This window comes from Melopsittacus undulatus, chromosome 1, assembly GCF_012275295.1.
Source record: "Melopsittacus undulatus isolate bMelUnd1 chromosome 1, bMelUnd1.mat.Z, whole genome shotgun sequence".
In the NCBI taxonomy this organism is placed as follows: Eukaryota; Metazoa; Chordata; class Aves; order Psittaciformes; family Psittaculidae; genus Melopsittacus; species Melopsittacus undulatus.
In genome coordinates this window covers 153967118-153986595 of record NC_047527.1, presented here as the reverse complement: position 1 = coordinate 153986595, position 19478 = coordinate 153967118, and the positions used below count along the sequence as shown (strand labels likewise).

The window sequence follows — 19478 nt, the reverse complement described above, 5'->3', positions numbered from 1 at the left end:
CAGTCCTGAAGCTGTTAGAAAGAGAGGACAGCGCTTGATTGTATTTCCTATTTCTGACCCAGCACCTCTTTTGATGGTTTATATATGATGGTTTATATATTTATATAAATGTTACCAAAGCAGAACAAGAGGTTTTGCACCCTTTGTGCTCCAAAATAAGCAATATACAAGAGCAAAGCTTGGGTGAATAGTAGTGTGGGAATACAGCATGAGGGAATGCTCCACTTCTCATCAGTGGATGTACCAGATCCTCTTTGTTAGTGTAGCTGCTGCTGCAGACAGTGAGAACCCAGCTTCTTGCCTCATTTCCCGAACTCACAGTTTCCAATGGGCAGATCTGGCAGCTTCATCTCAACACAAGGTCTTCCTATTGTCCCTATTTCATAATAGGCTCACAAGAGAGCTTGTAGTCAGGGGCGCAGCATTGTCTGCGGTAGGGTGGGAGGTAAAGAAAGGGATGAACACATCCCGCCTGTCTTCTCCTTCCTCTGTTTTAGTGAGCTTATTCAGCTCTGTCTCAAACCCCTGAGGTTGAATGTGAAGGCTGCCAGGTGCTTACTCTGTATGAGAGAGGCTTCAGAGGAATAAAGAAGTATTTGGTGTTAATAGGGCAGGCAGACAAATGCAGAGACATAAGAGGAAAGGAGGGGAACCAATGGATCCCACTCCACCCTTGCACACATCATCCAAAAGGAGGCATCCAAGTCGCTCCATGTAGGTTTGAGCATCCCTTGATAGCTGGCAGCATGCACAGGACCAGCATGTAGCAGTGGGACAAGGACTGGAGCACCAAGGTCTCCTGACCCTAACCTGTGGGATGAGATGGAGATCACTGTCTGGATGGAACAGTTCTTTTGTCTCTGTTTATAACAGAACAACTTTGCCTTCATTGTGGGAAATCTCTGATTGCAAAAACCATTCTGATATTAGGAGGTTCTGGTTTTTTAACTCAAAAAAAGTATATTTCCAAAGTGAAATTTTCTTCTTTCTTGAGCCATTTCTCCCTTTTTTTGTCCTTTATTTCCCCATTGTTCTCCTTGTGAAGCAGAGAGAGGGATGTAATAGGGAAGAAAAGTCATCTGAATGGGATTTCTGGGAACAGCTTGGCAGGATTTTGTTTGTTTGTTTGTTTTGTTCTATTTGGGGATGTCTGTGGGATATAACCACTGGTTTTACATGTCTCCGGGCATAGTGTCCAAAGCGCTGTGAATGCTGTGTTTAGTGCTATGTGCATAGCACTGGCTTATTCCCGGTTAGCAAGAAGGGGAGGTTATTTATTGCTACCAATTGATGTCAAGTCTCCCTTTAGCTACAAAACCTCATTAACTGGTCTAAGAAGTTCTTGTTACTGTAGGATGGTGAATTGTCTAAATCTTATACTGTTAATTCAGTGAGTCAGTTCTGTAAGGTTTAACAAGAGCCCAGAGCCATTCTGACAATAGAGGCAAGGATGACATGCCAAAAGATGGGGGACTGAGCTGAGCTCTTAGGCAGAAGCTGTTCCCTGTGAGGGTGCTGAGGCGCTGGCACAGGGTGCCCAGAGAAGCTGTGGCTGCCCCATCCCTGGCAGTGCTCAAGGCCAGGTTGGACACAGGGGCTTGGAGCAGCTGCTCCAGTGGAAGGGGTTCCTGCCTGTGGCAGGGGTTGGAGCTGGATGATCTTAAGGTCCTTTCCAACCCTAATTATCCTATGATTCTATGATTGATTGTACTGCTTGATGCCGTCCATGGCTTACCCTGCAGGTCTCTCTCCCTTTTGTGCTTTAGATGAATGTTCCCAGGTAGTCTATTCTAAGGCAAAGGGCACTCACATCAACAAAGCCACAGCACTACCATAAGAAAAGCCTTTTCAGGCAAGCAGAGACGTTGTCAAAGCTTGAAGCTCAATGGCTGAGGCTTCCTCTGGAATCACTGGGCAGTTTCATGCCCTGGCAATGACATTTTGAGCTCCATCTTCATGCAACCTTCCTGGCAAAGCCAATACTGCAGGACAGGGCTGAGGGGAAAACAGTACAGTTTGCTCACCCATCTTGAGCAATGTTGTCTTCCCAAAGGGTGCATTGGAAAGTTCATTATGAAATGTGAAACCCAGCCTGGGGGGAATGGGAGCAGTGCTGCAGACAGCAGCCTCTGGGGTTTAGGGTTTACTGACAGATCTGTGGGTCCTGAAACCATTTCAGAAGCTGACTGGGGACCACAGGGCTCAACCAGGAATCCATAGCAGAGAGGTCCTGACATCAGTAAAGCAGGATCATTAATAGGGTGACTGAACCCAGCCAATTCCTGTGGCTTTCCACTCTTCTAAGCTGTTCCACACACAGTGCTGCCTGCATAATTCCCAGCTCTGATTGCTTGTACCATCCCTTGGAAAGACAATGTTTTCTCCAGCCTGTAACTTCTGCTCTAGCCTACCCGAATTCATTACCACACATTATACCAATGCTTCTTTGCATGACTACAGGCTCTGATTCGACCTCTTTTCACAGAAGGAAAAGTCACCACATCTAATATATCATCAGTGTTTGGAGAAGTGTCTCTCAAAATGCCTCTAACCTTTCTGGTCATCCTTATATTTAAAGTAGTCATAATAATCTATTGTTTGAATGTCTGGGTTTACTCCTTTTATGACATCCTACTTAAATAAAGGAAATAGCTTCTTTAAAACCAAGCCCTTCTCTGACGTCCAGAGTCACACTAATACAAACCACTTTAGAGCTGGGCTTTTTGTGGTTAAATAACACAATTGATTCTAAATTGCACAAGTCATCTTGTGCAATAGAAATGACCCCAAACCACCACATTTGTAACAGGACTGTCAATCAGAAACTCTGCCTCATCTAGATGTGTACTGAGCCTTTACACAAAGGTCAGCGCAACAGATCCATTTTGGGATGGTAAATGTCACTGATGTAAACTAGACCTGTTACTGAAAGCATCTCCCAGCTGGATTCTGCCATAGGCCACTGCTGTGGTGGTGGCCACAACCTCTGAACCAGAGCTGTCAGCCTGGTTGGTACCACAGCCCAAGGGACAAACTTCCCTTCTGACCCCAACACCCATCACATGGATTTCCAGAAGCCATGTGTATGTTAGCAGCTGTGTGCAGATATGATCCGGCCACTCCAGGAGAGCCTGGGAATGGGCTTAAACATATCCATGAGGCTGGGTTTAACAAGGCAGAGTTCCAGGTCTATAGCCCTGGGGGATCCACCTGTCTTAGGTCTTCCCCTGATGAGACAGGATGCTTTGTCCCTATCTGTTTTTCCACCTCACTGCCCAGGGATTCCTTTATGTCACTGCATCTTTCATCTGTGATCTCTAAAAGAAGCCTATCTCCTAAGAGCGTGACTCAGCTGCCTTTGAAATCAGTTGCATTACAGTGATTTATGCATTTGGACTGAATCACATAAAGCACAAACCCAGGGCAGCAGGCGAGATTGCAGCTCTTCCCATGCTCCCCAGCTATAACTGCTGCACTTCACGTTGAGGCTTAAGGGGAAAAGTGTCTTTTTTCTGCTGCCTTTGATTTCATTGACGTCAGTCTTGCTGAACAGGGAGGGGTGTCCTCATTCATTCATCCAGTTCAGCCCAGGTCATATTTAAAGCCCTAAGTAAGAGCTGTAGGTAAAACAAGCTGATGCTCTCTGTCTAAAAGCTAATGAAACAGTGGATGTAAACCCTGTCATCATTGTTTTCACTATAACCAAATGGGTATGGAAACTGAACCACTTACTTTTCCATCCACAAAGCTCACATAAGCAAGAACTTCAGCACAGATGCAGAAGCTCACAGTGACCCTGTGCTGTCATTGTTACAAACAGAAGGCTTGAGCTTTCAGAGCACTTCATCTGTGGCTGACAGATGTATTAAATATATGGGAGAGAGAAGATAAGCAAAAGATAGCAGCATAACATTAGAGCAGGTTCAAACTTACCCCTGGACAAAGAGAATTTGCCACTTGAGCCCAAATTCAAAGCACAGGACTTAGGAGAACAGGAGAGCATTAATGACCCTGCAGCTTAAAGGATCATTTCCTAATTGCTCATCTGCCCCATCTGCTCCCAGCTGACTGCTGGGTAAAAGCATCCTCAGGGCAGATGCTATAAGTTCAGACATCAGCCATTGGTCTGAATGGTTTGGGTTTAGTGGTTTGGGTTTGGGGTTTAAGTGAGATGAAAGAATTGACTTTATAGAACATTAGATCCCACTTTCTGCTAGTCCTGATGCTTGAGAAACAGCCCGAGATGCAATTTCTTACCCTGGCACTTACTCCACTATTAACCTGGATAATAAATAGGAGGGATGCAGGGAAAAGACCCCAACTGTTCATCTCCATTTGTGTTGCTACCTAATTTACTGGAGAGTGTCTGCTCAGTGGCTCCCTTACCTGGCCAGGCCTGCAGCCTTGTCCCCAGGACATGCCAGTCTGAGCAGTTCCCATATTATCAGGTAGTTTCCAATCTGGCACTGAAAAAAGGCTATGGCACCTTGTGCTGCCACAGCCATCAAGTTTGGCATCTGTCACCAGCTCCATCAGGTGGAGTCCAAAACCCTGGATAATGTGGCATATTGTGGGCAAGCTTGTTCTGCCCTCCATGCATCCCATTCCCTGGGAAGGAATGGGAAAATCCTCTGTCATCTGATATATGCAATGCTTCATGTATTGGGGTGGGAGAGTTTCAGCTGGAATTTGGGAGAATTCAGATCAATGCATTCATATATAGTTCTTTCAGAATACGTCCTGTCCATTGAAGATCTGAACTTACTGCTATAGCAGAGGACACCCACTGATAGATCAGGGAGTACTCACACCAGCAACAGAAGCAAAGAACCCCCTCTAAACAAAAGACCAAATCTGCCATTCTTTTTATTGCAAAGGTAAAGGAAACAGTGTTCAGAAAGCTCAGGTTTGGTCTCTGGACCACAAATCATCAGGGGAAAACTCTGCTCTCACAATACATTCTGCACAGCAGCAGAGGGTCAAGCAAGAAATGCACTGTGGCAGCAGGCAGTGCAGATCTCCTTCTGGAGATCTGTTTTGGGGATCCTTTGGCCCATGCAGAAACCAGGGGTCTTGCAGACAGTGATGGAGTCAGGCATTCCTTTTAATCACAAACAAAAGGCTGCAAAAGGCTCATTTTCCCATACAGCAGCAGGGATTGGCTGAGAAGGGCCATCTTTCAACCAAGATGCTCTTTCCCAGTGTTGAATACTCAGCCACCTTTAGTCTTATGCTTCTTTGCAGGCTTTTTCTCTCACTGTTGGACTTTCCATAGTCTTTCTTAGCGACACAGACCAACACCTATCAGAGGTCAGAGACCCCTTTCAGTGTGTATGTGCTTCAAATGGTGATGTGACCACAGAGGGGGCAGCTGCTGTGCTAGGGAATCACACACAAATGGGCTGGGCTGCTTTACAACACAGCCTAAACTAAACAGCATCAATTCCACACCTCCCACACTTCCCATATGATTTAGCCCAAACAACAATATACATCATCTTATTTCACTGCATGTCAGCTCCGTTGGTGTGCTCAGTCATTCTGCCACAGGGGTCCAATTCAGTTAGTGTTCAGTAGGTAGCTTAAGGAAGAAAACTAATGAGGCCATTTGCTTTCCCCACATGTGTTTGCAGGTACAAAGGTGCACCTGAGAATTACTAAATGCTGAAGGCAGCAAATATGAAGCAGCTTCACCTCCTTATGACCTTTCATTTTCCTCTGCCAGCATCACTGTTGAAAGTAAATGCTGTGTATGTAACAAGAGCAGGACAAGCTGGCGCAGACTTCAGATGTGGAGTTTAGGTGTCACTGTACAATCCATAGCAGTCATGCTGAAATGGAATACTCTAGGGTCATTTTTATTTCATACCTTCTGAGTTATTGTGATTTAACACTATAAATACCTATAGACAGAGCCTTTGTGTTAGTCCAGAGAGAGGGATTTAAAGAGCTGGCACTGACACCATCAGCCCACTACACAAGTGTGTCAGGGTCCCTCTGGATGCCATTCCTTCCCTCCAGCATATCAGACTTCACAATTCAAGTTACAACATCTTTGATCCAACACAAATTTCTTCATGATTTTAAAGCTTCTTATGGAAATGTGGCACTTGGAGGTGATGGGGAGAGGTGACTATCAGAATATGTGAGTTTGAGTTCCTTATCAAAGCAGGCAGGCTCCAAAAGGGGTTGTTCTACCTATAGAAATAACTAGCAGGAAGTCTAAATAGCCTGGAATAATTTGTTGTTTTATCATGGCAAAGAGTTTATCACTGTGTTTTCATATCTCCTTTGCATTCAGATTTGTGTGACTTCTGAAAAGGAACACGATGGCTTTATCAAAGTATACAGCGGGAAGAAGAAAGGCTTCGTCCCCATAGACGTCTTAGAAAACATCTGATTCCAACAACCCACTTGCTGCAGTAGGAGCCCTTTGTTGGCAATGCCTGTCTGCCTCATCTCACACTGTGTCAACCCAGATGGGCTGTCTTGCAGATGTTCAGGGAAATAGTGTGAAAACTGCAACTACGAGAAGAAAAAGACATTTAGGCTGTCACAGCTACACTGAGAAATAAGAAAAGTGGATGTTTGATGGAAAATACAGTCAGAAATCCATAGGGAAATGAGAGGTCCTGGGATACTAACAAGAATAAGGTAAGGAAAAGAAGATCTGGGCTGATTTCTGGTGCAAGATGGCTGCTACATCCCGATGGAGACGAACACTTTGTTCTGAAGGACTAAACCTATGTCCTGTTCTTGTGTCTTCGAAAACTGTTGGGCTGCTTTCTTGTTTGAAGTGTGTGTTTAGGGGGGAGGGGGGAAAACGCCTTTCAAACTGTCCTCGTACTACAGTCCAATGCTTGTAGGAGGTGTGGCTGTGGTTCTACGGTTGTCCCATTATCAACCGATCAGTTTATATACTGGTGTTTAGTCCCATAAGAGCGCGGTTTGGAGCCACCGTGTGAACCATGTCAGCTCGAGAAATGCACTGTGCCCTGAAAGTTGGCAGCTTCCTCTTTCTGTGCAATCTCCCCATAGGAAAGAGTAGCGAACGTGTGTGTCCTTTGTTTTCTCTGTATACGAACTAAAGCTCTCAGCTGGTTTGGGTGTGATGGCTGCTCTCATAGCTCACAACAGTAGCTGGTCCTGCGATGCGCAGACCTGCTCAGAAGCATCCCTCTGTGTTTCCTGCACCGTGATCTGGTGATGCAGAAACACTGGGAGAGAGCCACAGGCTTGAAATGTTTTCTATTTTTCTGTGTTTATTGCACTTAAAAGATTTTATATATTAATGCTATTTATAAGAAATGTAAAACAATGAACTCACCCTCGGAAGACTGAAGGTGCTAGGGAAGGACGGACTGCACAAGGGAGTGAAGTCTGTGATAGTTTAAATCCAGAGCTTGTGATAGAAAGGCACTGTCTGAGTATTGTGTTCACATGCCAAAGGCATCTTCTTTATTTGCTGAACAGAAGTGTTGCAGATTCAGCAATAAATACACTGTCATGAATTCCTCCTTGGTATAAACCACCCTGAGCATCCTATAAACCTTTTCCATCTGTTTTGTCCATGTAAACCTCCATCTTCAAACGTGTTTTGGGCGTATGAACCTTTTGGTACCCAGGAAATAGCCTGTGGATCCTGACCAAACTGTACAAGTCAGCCAGTGCCAATCCTGTTGTAGAGCAGGGGCCTTATGATGACTCAAGACAGGGAACCTATTTTCCAAGTATTTAATTGGATGTAATTGCACCAAACACACTTAAACAGCTTACCATGTATTATGACGTGGAGATTAAGTCCTATTCCAAAGCTGCCTCCTAAATTCATGCCTTATTTGACCAGATTGAGACTGAATTTGAGTCTTTACTGAGATTAACCCCAAAATGATGTCCTAAATCCTGATACCACAAGAATAAATTCACATGCTGCCTGGTGAGTGTAGCCCTTTGCAAAGATGACACTATTTCTAAAACCAATGTACTATCCATGTACTGAGGCAGTTTGAATCTGCATTGCACAACCCATGTCTCAATAGTTGCCCTATTTGAGGAGCTGATCTTACACAAAGCCTTATGGAATCTGGTGCAGATCTACATACGGACAGAAGTTCACAGAGCGGATCCATCTTCAACCTTTCAGAGACATCTTTTGCAGCCCTTATGTATCACTTAATGAAGAGGAGGAAGCTGAAGGGATGGCAACGTGGTCCCTCATAACATAAGCTATTATAGTTGGTCTATACCAATTGATGTCCTCCTGGCTGATCAAAAGTATCTGATTTCATATCTTTTGTGGCAGTATCAGCAATTTATAAACGTTAGGGTTTGGGTTGTTTTCAATTCAAACAATGAACATTTGCTCAGCTCATTGTCCTAAGTAAGTAACCCATAAACTCAGTGCAAGGACAAAGGATTCTGTTAAGCCTTAAAGATGAAGAGGAAAAGCAGTGGAGCTGTAGTAATCTGCTCTGCTTTAAAAGATGGACTTTTTAATATTCACCCATTCAAAATGAAAACTCAAGGTTTGTTAGAATGAGAATATTTGCTACTTTTGATCAGGCCTGTCACATGGACAGAGGAAATCTGTGTTAATCTCTACATATGTGCTGTTGTTTACACGATTGCATCATACTGTGATTCCCTCCTCTTTCAGTCTTCTATGATTTCAATTTATCCCTACAATGTGCATTGTACTATTGAGAGAATTATATGATTACCTACAACTCACAATGGCCTTTAATCAATGTCAGTTTGATTCCTTTTGATACTGAGCAATAAATAATAAAGTGACTGAGTAAAAACAAACAGACCTTATGTGGACTGTATTACATCTGAGAAAGCATCGCTTCTGAACCAAAGCTTTCCTGGTTATCTGTGTGGGGTTTGTCTTTTTACTGGGCTATTGCTGCCATTTGATATGTAGAATGCCTAATTTAGCAAGAAGCACATACATGAGTCTTACTTTAAGCATGTGATTCATTGGCTATTTGCATGCTTAAAGCTAAAGCACTTTGCTGAATTAAGGTAATTTTCCTTGAGTTTATTTTGGATGCCTTACTCTGAATTCGGATGAGTATCCCGTCATTTTTTCCTACCACATGCAGTTCACCATAGGTACTGCATTAGCAAGCAGTTAAAGTCAGACGGAAAATGGACTTTATCTGAGATGTGCTCAGAAAAATTGAATTTTAGGTGATAAATGCTGTTCAGATTTAATTTATTATTCTGCTTAATAAAAACTATGTGATGGTTGGAAGGAGAATAGAAGTGTATGTCTCTTGGCTTCTTTGCATTGGACCATATCATATTCAGTTCTCCACCTTCAAGAACCTTCACTAAACCCATCATCCTCAGATGCTACTGAGCATTCCCATTTAAAATCTACAGCACTTGTATTCATTTGCCACATTTAGCAAACCATTCCTGGAGTAGCTCTTCTGCACTGTATGCACCAGGTGTAGACTCAGGGTGAAGTTTTGTGGTGGGTCCATCTTAAACATTTGTTTCTGGCACATCAGAACGTGTTTCAGCCACTCCACATCTCATCATGGCATAAAACCATAATACTTTCATAGCTGCTAGGAAGAGTTGATCAACAGAAGTTGGGGATGAGCTGCCTGCATCACCATCATCTTCTCCCATCCATAAGTAACACAGCATCTCAGCTCATCATCATTATCATTTCTCTACACTTGGACATTTTGATGTCCTTCAGAGACAGATGCTGCAGTGCAGAACCAGCTGTGGATTCATGGCTCCAGGGAAACTAAGATGCTTCTACAACTGCTCATAGGCCTTTTCTTCTAATTATTTGCTGATATTCAATTGACTAAATACAGCACCCAGAAGCACCAGAGGAACCTGCATAGAGCCATCAGTGACACTGGAGATATGGAAGATGTCTTTGCAAAATGAACTTAACTCATTTATTTTAACATGCACAGACTGATTCATTGAGCCTTTAAATTAGATCTTTCTTTACCTAAAGGCCACTGAATATAAGCAGCAAGCCATAGCACGTTCAGTGATGCTGTATTTGTACTATGGACTGCTTCTACAGACTGTTATTCATTCCATTGGGTGTTTCTGTCCCTCTCATTAACAAGCAGCCATGATCTTGTTTTCATATTCCATTAGTGAATCCATTTTCCATGTCATAATAGAGTTTTAAGCAAAAGCAGACTGAAATATTACAGATCTTACTCATCTCTTAACACAGCCTCAATGTAATTATATATGTAGTCTCTGGTGTAATGTACACTGACAGTGTCCCTCATGGGTATGTGTATGGGAAGTATCATCCCTGATACATTTCAATTGTGTTTGTTCCAATCTCGGTATTATTTCTCCCTCTAAAAACAACTGTTTCTTACTTCACATGTACATTTTTCCCCAAAATATTGAAAAAGGACATTCCCAAAGCAAACCCCTCAGAAGCCCCAAATCCTGTCTCACTCGCACCCTCTAGTGTAAGCATGCTACTGTTGCAGAAGAGATTTCATGTTCCTGGATGGAGTTTTGTTCAGAGGAATAACATGGAAAGTAAAGCAAAAAATGTCATGAACTCGTGTAAAACCCATTTCATGCACTCAGCTCTTTCCTGCCCAAAGCATACGGGCTATGATAGGAGCAAATACTTTAGTTTTACAACCTTGAAGGTAATATTGTAGGTAACATTCTTCTGCATTATTTATTTTACCTGTGTTCTATACTTTCATTTAATCAGTTAAAATACGAGAAGAAGATGGCAGGAATGAGGCCATCATACTTGAAGCTTACAGCATAACAAGTCTTCCAGGAACTGGAAGTTCTAAAGGAACTAGAGCTGTAGAACAGTTTTTTGGTGAAAAATGGTGTTTTTTAAACCTCCTCATTTTACCATCATCCATAAAATGATTTCAAGGATATAAAATGTGCTACAATTTGGCTGATGAAATTGCTGATGTGATGATGTGATTAATCCATGTGCATTACACTGCAGAGTTGCCAGTCTCAGGTACTGGTGATTAACATCATGGTCTCAATGAACATAATGGCATTGAAGTTCTCTCAGGCCCTTTGCTCCGGTGCAGAGTTATTCTGTCAGCAAATGGTACAGCTGCACCATATGGATAAGAACAGGGGGTGTTTTATAACTGAAACCCAAAAGAAAGGAGTCTCATTCCCCATCTCTTGTGTGCTCTTCTAGCTTATAATATGAATGGTTCCTTCATCAAGCCAGCATCTTCTTGAGAACCTCCCTTATTTAACACATGAAAAGCGAGGGAACAAATCAAATTCACGCTATTTGAAACTCAGTCCGTACTTTATGAAAATACAGCATATTTCCCCTAGCAAATGTCCAGCTTAAAGGGTTTTCCTCCCAACTACACTTACCAAGGTAGTGTAATAAATGGAGCAGTAGAGCACAGTCCCAGGTGAAAGTCAGGCTTGTAGTGGCTGCATTCTTTAAACCTGGTTGAGCTGCTCGTCTGGTTTTCTAGTGGGGCTCTTAGAAGAGAGCCGTGCTCTGAGCAATGATGGTTTAAATCTGCATCACACGTTGGATTACCTATAAAACCTGTCTTCTTCCTGACCTCAATATATTCCTTTAGTGGACAATGTCAGCCTGTGTTGCCTCTGTGATTATCAGAGGAGCACACAAAAGCAATATAATCAGCTTTGGTTTGGCACAGAGATCCTAAATGCTGTCCATCAAAATTGTTCCTGATTACGTAGTATTTGCAGTAGAAAATACAGATTAATCCAAACTGCTGTGTTTTCCCATAAGATAGACCAGCCCTTCTATTCATTGTCTGGGGGTGAAATTGCCTTTTTGCTGGCCAAGTCTCTGGCATGCTGGGATATTCAGGACAATCCAAGGGCACAGTCTGGTCACGTTATAATCAATGAGGAAAGGATGGAATATTATGTTCTTACTGCTCTTCTTTAGTGCAGGATTCCCTTATACAGCGGTTCTGGTGTAGGGCTTGTGAGAAGGAAGCTTCTTACAGCCCAGTTTCACCTTAGGCACCAAGACATGGAGTCAGACCTGCATCATGCATCCTCCAGGATTCACTGGAGGGCAAAACATGGTGGGCTATGGGAAAGGGGTGTGTGTGCTGGTGGCACAGCCTCAAGAAGCTCTGTTTGCCTCTTCCCCAGGGTCAAAGGCTTTGTCTGAAGTCACTAGGAAGAATTAATGCTAATGAAACTATAAACCAAAAATAATGATGCACAGCATTGTGGCCTAGGCTGTACATTTGCTTCTCCTCTCTATGGCATCCTAAGCAATCATGGTACCAGTATCAGGATCACGACAGCAAGTGATTAGCAGAAGAGTGTATTGTCTGAGTGTATTACTGAGGTTTTGCTGTCAATCAAAGGAAGCATCTTGCTCATCTTTCCTTTGGCATCAGAATAATGAACTCCATTTCTCATTAGAAAGAACATGTTCGGAACTATTCCCTGATGATTCCAGGATGGATCTGTGCAGTGGAATACACCAAAAGCACATTCTCACCTGCAGTGTTTTACATTGTGATTGCGTATGACCGCCAGCAGGGGGCAGACCTCACCGCTGCCGCTGCCCACAGCCTGCGGCCGGGGAGGGGCGGGGCAAAGGGGCAGGCTGCTGTCTGATTGGCTGCCAATCAACGTGACTAAACGGGAGCACCTGTGCCACCGCCTCACGCATGCGCAGTTGCGGCCGGCGCTGACATTTAAACGCCGGTAGCGGTTGGGGTGGAGGTGTTGCTGTCAGCCATGGATCCCTTCACTGAGGTGAGAGCCGGAGCGGACCGGGGGTTCCTGGGGTGGGCTAGGGCTGGCAGCGCCCCTCGTCCCGGCTTGCGGAGCTCCGGAGGGTGTGGGGGTGTGCGGCTCACTCCTGGCAGCCCCTCGGGTTGCTGCTGCCTGTGGGGCGGCCGGTCTGTTCCAGGGGGGGAGAGACGGGGAGAGGCCCGTTCCTGAACGGGTCCTTGACAGCGTTTCCTAGTGCTTCAGTGTTTGCTTTTGGTGTGTGCCTGGGAGATAAGGTGCTCGGCTGAAGCTAGGAACCCTGGAAGCTAATGGGGGTGATATTGACTAGTAATTGCCTCAGGATGGATGGAAGCCGGTGCCGTCGTTTTGGTGGGGAAGGGTTTATAATTGCCTCAGGATGCATAGGAGTCGATGCCGTTGTCTTGGTGGGGAAGGGTCTGTAATTGCCTAAGCCCGGGGGGAGTCGGTGCCGTCGTTTTGGTGGGGAAGGGTCTGTAACTGCACAGTATGGATGGGAGTTGATGCCGTTGTCTTGGTGGGGAAGGGTCTGTAATTGCCTCAGGATGGATGGGAGCCGGTGCCATTCTCTTGGTGGGGAAGGGTGTTTAATTACCTTAAGCCGAAGGGGGTGGGGCTGTGCCGTCGTTTTGGTGGGTAAAGGTCTGTAATTGCCTCAAGCTGGGGGGGGGGGGGGGTTGGGGTCAGGGCCATTGTCTTGGTGGGGAAAGGCTTGTAATGGCCTAAGCCCGGGGGAAGTCGGTGCCGTCGTTTGGGTGGGGAAGGGTCTGTAATTGCCTCAAGCCGGGGGGGGGCTCGGTGCCGTCGTTTTGGTGGGGAAGGGTCTGTAATTGCCTCAAGCCGGGGGGGGGCTCGGTGCCGTTGTCTTGGTGGGGAAGGGTCTGGAATTGCCACAAGATGGATGGGAGCCGGTGCCGTCGTTTTGGTGGGGAAGGGTTTATAATTGCGTCAGGACTCATGGGAGTCGATGTCGTTGTCTTGGTGGGGAAGGGTCTGTAATTGCCTTAGGCTCGGGGTGCTCGGTGCCGTCGTTTTGGTGGGGAAGGGTTTATAACTCCCTCGGGACTCATGGGAGTCGATGCTGCTATGTTGATGGGGAAAGGTCTGTAATCGCCTCAAGCCGGGGAATGGGGTCGGTGCCGTCGTTTGGGTGGGGAAGGGTCTGTAATTGCTTCAAGACGGGGGGGGGGTCGGGGTCGGTGCTGGTGCTGTTGTCTTGGTGGGGAAAGGTCTGTAATTGCCTAAGCCCGGGGGGAGTCGGTGCCGTCGTTTTGGTGGGGAAGAGTCTGCAATGGACTCGGGCTGGGGGGGCTCAGTAATTGCCTCAGGGCAGGGGAGAACCTGTGCCTTCGGGGAAGGGGCCGTAATAGCTTGGGGAGGGCGAGAGGGAATCGGTGCCTTCGAGGAAGGGTCGGTAATTGCCTCAGGCGGGGAGGGAGCCGGTGCCGTCGTCTTAGTGCAGAAGGGTCTGTACTTGCGTCAGGGCGGGGGGAGTCTGTGCCTTCGGGGAAGGGTCTGTAATTGCCTCTGATGGGGAAGGGGTCGGTGCCGTCAGGGAAGGGTCCGTGTCCGCCGCGGGCCGGGCTGGCTGGGGTCGGTCACCGCCGTAGGGGCTCGGCGAGCTCTGCGCCTTCCCGGGAGGAGCGGTCAGGCATTGCCGAAGGGGGTGCAGCAGGAGCACGGAGGATCCAGTCTCCGCCTGGAGCGTCCCGGAGCAGCAGAGAGCTCTTCGCCCTCGTCCTTGCAGGGATGTCCGGAGCACCCATCCCGTGAGAGAAGCCGATGGGTGAGCTTTTACTGGCTGGGGGGAGGGCAGAGGGAAGGGGGTCGGGAGTAGGTGCGGGAGGACGGCGGGGCCGGTGGTGCTGGGGGGATCTCTCGGTGCCTCTCGCCCCTGACCGCGTCCTCCTCCTTCGCAGACAGAGTGTGTGATGCTGCGAGGCAAGAGCGAGCGGGGGAAGCCCAGGAGGCTGAAGAGGAGCGGAGCAGGAGAAGCGCAGGAGGCTGAAGAGGAGCGGAGAGAAAGGCACTCTGGGCACAGGGACCTCCCTGTCACCGGGGCTGGGGTCACACAAGGACGTCACCGGCACCTTTGGGGTCCCCTGGCTGGCTTTGAGCTGAGTGCCCTCCCTGTAAGCAGGGTTGGGGTCATTGCTTTTACCGTGTTGCTCCATGGGTGGGTAGCCTTCCCGGAGAGAGGGGCAACCTTGTAAGCAGGGTAATAGCCACCATCTCCACAGTCTGGGGTGGAGGAAAGTGGAGCTTCTGAATATGGGGCATTGTGCTGCAGTCAGGAGGGCCAGCCCGTAACTCGGGCTCCATGGGGCTGGTTGGGAGTGCTGAGCTGAAGGGGCCTGCCCTGTAAGAAGGGTTGTGCGTGGCCCCTCTTCTGGGGGAGGCGGTGGGAGGGATCCCTTGTAATCAAATGGGTGTCTCTAGCCCTGGCCTTTCAGAGGCTTGGGGCTGAGATACGTGGTGGGGTATGCCCTGCCCTAGCTCTCTTTCTCTCTGCTCTCAGTACCTGGGACAGTTGAGGAGGGAGGACACTAGTAAGGGAAGGTGGGAGGCTGGGGTGAAGCTGGCTGGGACCTTCCTCTGAGGTTGATGTCCCTCACTCCCCCGGGCGGAGGACCTGGTATTTCACTGAGCCCTCACTTCCTTGGCAGAAGCCCCTGGACAAGCATTGTGTGGAATGGTGCCAGTGAGCACCACGGGCCAGTTAGACGAGGGGCGGTGGGCTGAACACAAGAGCACTGCCAACACCTTTAACTGGTGGTGCACTGGGTGATCTCCCTGTAACCATGGCTGGAGTCTTTGGCCTTTTGCCACAATGCCCCACACTTTGGCTGCCCGGAGAGCGTGGCAACCCTGTAAGGAGGGTGAGAGCCACAGTCCCCACCCCCGAGGAGGAAATAGAGCTCTCTGGACCCCCAGGCCACCCTGTAAGCAGGGGAGGGCCATTTCCCTGCCCCTCTCCTCTGCCCCAGCAGCTTTCTGCCTGCTGGTGGCCTACCCAGCGTGACCCCCTGTAGTCAGGGCCAGCATTTGCCCCTTGGCATGTTGAAGCTCTCTAGCTTCCACACAGCCCTGGGCATAGTCTAAGGCTCTCCTCTCTTGCTTCGTGAGCAGGGTGACTCCCCAGACAGTGGCTGCACAGAGACCGTCTCCCTTTTTGGGACGTTCTGTTTTGTGTTTGTCTTGTCCTTGTCTATCTATGTGAGTGAGTGAGCTTGTCCTTTAGGCCTCTGTTAAAATCGCTGCAGCTTAGCTTAAACCTCCCTGGAGGGAGAGCAGGTCTCTGTGCAGTAACAGGGGGGTCCCCTCTAAGGCCACGAGCAGAGGGACGGTCTGGACTTGCCCTTTCTTTCCAAGGACAGTGCCAGTCCACTTAGTTATGGTGTAGGCAATGCGACCTGCCTGTAGTCAGGACCTGGGTCTCTGCCTGCATGGCTGCCTGTCCTGCTGGTGACCTGCCAGCGTGACCCCCTGTTGCCAGGGTGTGTCGCAGCATTTGCCCCTTGGCGTGTTAAAGCTCTCCGTCTTGCATTAACAACCCCAATAATCTGTAGAGCCCTTTGTTCCCTGGAGCAGCCCCAGCCTGCTTTAAGCAGGGCTTGGGAGGCTGTTTTAGCCAACCCACAGGAACGAGCCTTCCCTCGCCTTTTAGAGGGTGCAGGTTGAGGAAGTTTTGTGCCCAGAGGGCTCAGGCCCACTTTTGGCTGGGTTGACCTCCCCCTGGTTGGGGTTGAGGTCACTGGATGAGCTCCTGATTAGGTGATGATGATGATGGTGATAATGATGATGTGCTGCAGCCAGGAGGGCCCGCCCATAACTCGGGCGCAGGTCGGAGCTTCAGGCTTCGTGGGGCTTGTCAGGAGCGCTGAGGTGAGGGGAGCCACCCTGTAAGGAGGGCTGTGAGTGTCCCCTGCTCCCAGTGGGAGTGCTGGGAGGGCCCCCCTGTAAGCAGGTGGGTGTCCCTGGCCCCAACCTTGCAGGGGCAACAATTCAGAGGTGTCTTCTCATGGCAGAACTGGAATAGCTTCTAAGAAACCAGGGAACGGCACTGAGCCAGGTACCTCCCCCAGACCCATCAAGACCCTCGCAAAAGCACTCAGGATGATGTAGTGTGACTGCAGCCCCGGTGACAGGGATGTCCCTTTGCTCAGAGTGCGTTTCTCTGGGCCTTTCTTCAGCCCGCTGCTTCTCTTGCCTTGCAGTTCCACACGAGGGATCCACCTCTGCTTAACCTTCTCCTCCCGGGGCTGCTGCCAAGGAACAGGGGAGCCTTTGCCAACTCCTCCGCCCGGTGGACCGGGGGGCAGCCGCCCTGGAGCAACATCCCTGCTTTTCTTTGTCCAGAGTCCTGGGACTGAGAGCAGAGACCGAGCGGAGCAGAGCACGGCGAGGCGGGTGGGATGGGAGCAGATGAAGGGTGGTCAGCGGCGCTCGCCCGCCTCAACCACCCCCCAGTTTGCACCCAGCTGCTCGGCGTTAAAGCGACAGCTTCTGCCGCGGGGGAGGGATCCAGCTCAGGAAGTTCTGCCCAAGCCCCCAAAGCCCTCCCGGGAAATGCCCTTGCCAGAGCTTCCAGCGCTTCCGCTGCCCTGCACTGCAGAGAGTAGCTGGCAGCCTGTGTGGGGTGAGCGGGTGCGGGTCAGGGTGCCCCTGAATGGGAGGGAGAGAGGGAGCCTCCGAGGGCCTTGGGGACCAGGGCCGCCCCCTCCAGCCGCTGCTTTGCACGCCCAGCAGCCTGTGCCCAGGGTGCCGTCTGCGAGCGCCTCCAGCGCCGGCGGAGCTTCGGGACCCCACTCCGGTGAGAAAAGGCGATTGCCGAGGTGTTTGGGGGGGGGGGGGGGGGGGGGGGGGGGGTAGTGTTGTGGGCAGTCTGTGCATAGTCTAGACCCATGTTCCTAAACAGCCTGCATTCTCACAAAAACGGTCTTGCCCATTTAGCTTTGTATCCTGTCTCTGATAACGGTCGTGTATGAGTACTAGAGGGTATGGGAGCAGGCATGGCATTTAGCAGTGTTTCCCCAGAACACTCTCCCAGAAAGAGCAATTTTTGGCTCTCTTGATGACATACTATTTCTCTAGGACTCAGAGTGTAGTGGGATTCTTGTGACAGCTTTGAAACTGCTGAGGAATTGAGATCCTGCTGATCTTTGAATCCTGCTCAGTGGCTGAGCAGGGAATGTTCCATTGTCAATTATCTTGCTTCTGCTGTGGCTCTTAAACAGCAAAAAGGGAATCCTTCGTTTTGTATGGAGTCACTGATGTGGGGGGTGTCACTTGATATGGCAAAAGTTGCTCAAAGCTTGTATTAGTCAGAATTACTCTTGACTGCCGAATTCTTGACTGATGAACTTTCCTTTCAGCATCCTTTGGGCCGGATAAACTTGGCTAACTGCACAAATCATCAGATTGAACCTGCCAACAGGGAGTTCTGTGCCCGTCCCAACACTTTTGAACTAATAACTGTCCGACCTCAGAGGGAAGATGACAGAGAGACTCTTGTCAGCCAGTGCAGAGACACCCTTTGTGTCACCAAGTGAGTAGACAGATAAAATGCTATTTAGTGTTCCGGGGATGATCATCTTGGTGTTCTTTGGAAGAACTACATAGAGGCAGAGAAAGGCAAACCTAACCCCTTGGGTTCTTTGCTTTTAGGAACTGGCTGTCTGCTGATACTAAAGAAGAGCGTAATATTTGGATGCAGAAGCTCAACCAAGTCCTTGTTGACCTTCGCATGTGGCAGCCTGATGCCTGCTATAAACCAATTGGAAAGCTTTAAAGTCTGGAAGAGAAAGGCAAAGAAAATACGTATACAAAACCGACATGAACTGCACAAAAAAAGGAAAGGAACTTAAATGGAAATGTGGGAAGTCTTCTGGGTCACTTGCGCTTCAAATTTCAGAGAGTATTTAACATTATACAGGAGTATATTATGCAGTATTTGTATTTCACTGAAGAATTCTAAAGCTTTTTTTACTTCCTAGCTTTTGAGTATGATGGAAGTGATTTGCTGTTTGCTAAATGTGCTGGATAACTTATTTTCTTGGTCTTTTTTAGCCAAGTACTTTCTTTTCTTTAAACTACTGCAGGAAATCACACTCCAGGGGAGGAAGGGGGGCAAGCTAGTGAAAAACCAAGCTTCCTAGATAACTATGCTCCCTGAAAGAAACAATAGCTCAGAGTTTCCTAACAAGGATGATGCTGAAGAGCATTTACTATTGGAGGGGTTTTCAGGTTGCTTTTGTAATGATCAGGCATAGCAGTTACATTCTCCAACATGCATGATGGGTATTTCTTGCTTGCACAGTGTCCTTGCAGCCAGAACAAAACACACACACAATATATTTATACTTCTTTTGCCATTTCTCATACCAATTGGTATGGATAGATGCATGGCTTGTATGCTATGTGGTTTACAGGTGTGGAATTATGTATGCATTATATTGCACTTCCATAAAGACAAAAGGTCTTGATTATTTTTGTTAGGACTGCTATATTAAAAAGAGAAAAATAATATTAGGGTTGTATATGTCAACATTCCTGGGACTTATGGTTTTTACAAGTTAGAGTTCTGCATTTGAGAACCAGAAGTAGGTTGTAAAAGTGCTTTCTCTTACTGTAAGACACTACAAAGCTGCTATATACCAACTAATGCTCTGCTGGCTGGAAGGATGGCTCTTCTCCCCCCTCGCAGACACGTCCAT

The 19478-nt window shown here is 47.8% G+C and overlaps 2 protein-coding genes across 3 annotated transcripts in view; both read left to right on the top strand.

Moving 5' to 3' along the window:
* The window catches only part of STAC (SH3 and cysteine rich domain), a 57478-nt gene extending 48213 nt beyond the window's left edge, over positions 1-9265 (top strand). The window contains exon 11 of the mRNA XM_005154167.3: positions 6302-9265. Coding sequence (XP_005154224.2) covers positions 6302-6400 — 99 coding nt within the window. The 3' untranslated portion in view covers positions 6401-9265. The remainder of the gene's footprint in view (positions 1-6301) is intronic.
* The window catches only part of ANLN (anillin, actin binding protein), an 819922-nt gene extending 801118 nt beyond the window's left edge, over positions 1-18804 (top strand). For both annotated transcript variants that reach the window (XM_034061989.1, XM_034061979.1), the window contains 2 exons: positions 18138-18310; positions 18430-18804. In XM_034061989.1, coding sequence (XP_033917880.1) covers positions 18138-18310; positions 18430-18553 — 297 coding nt within the window. In that variant the 3' untranslated portion in view covers positions 18554-18804. The remainder of the gene's footprint in view (positions 1-18137; positions 18311-18429) is intronic.
* Positions 18805-19478: the final 674 nt, after the last annotated feature.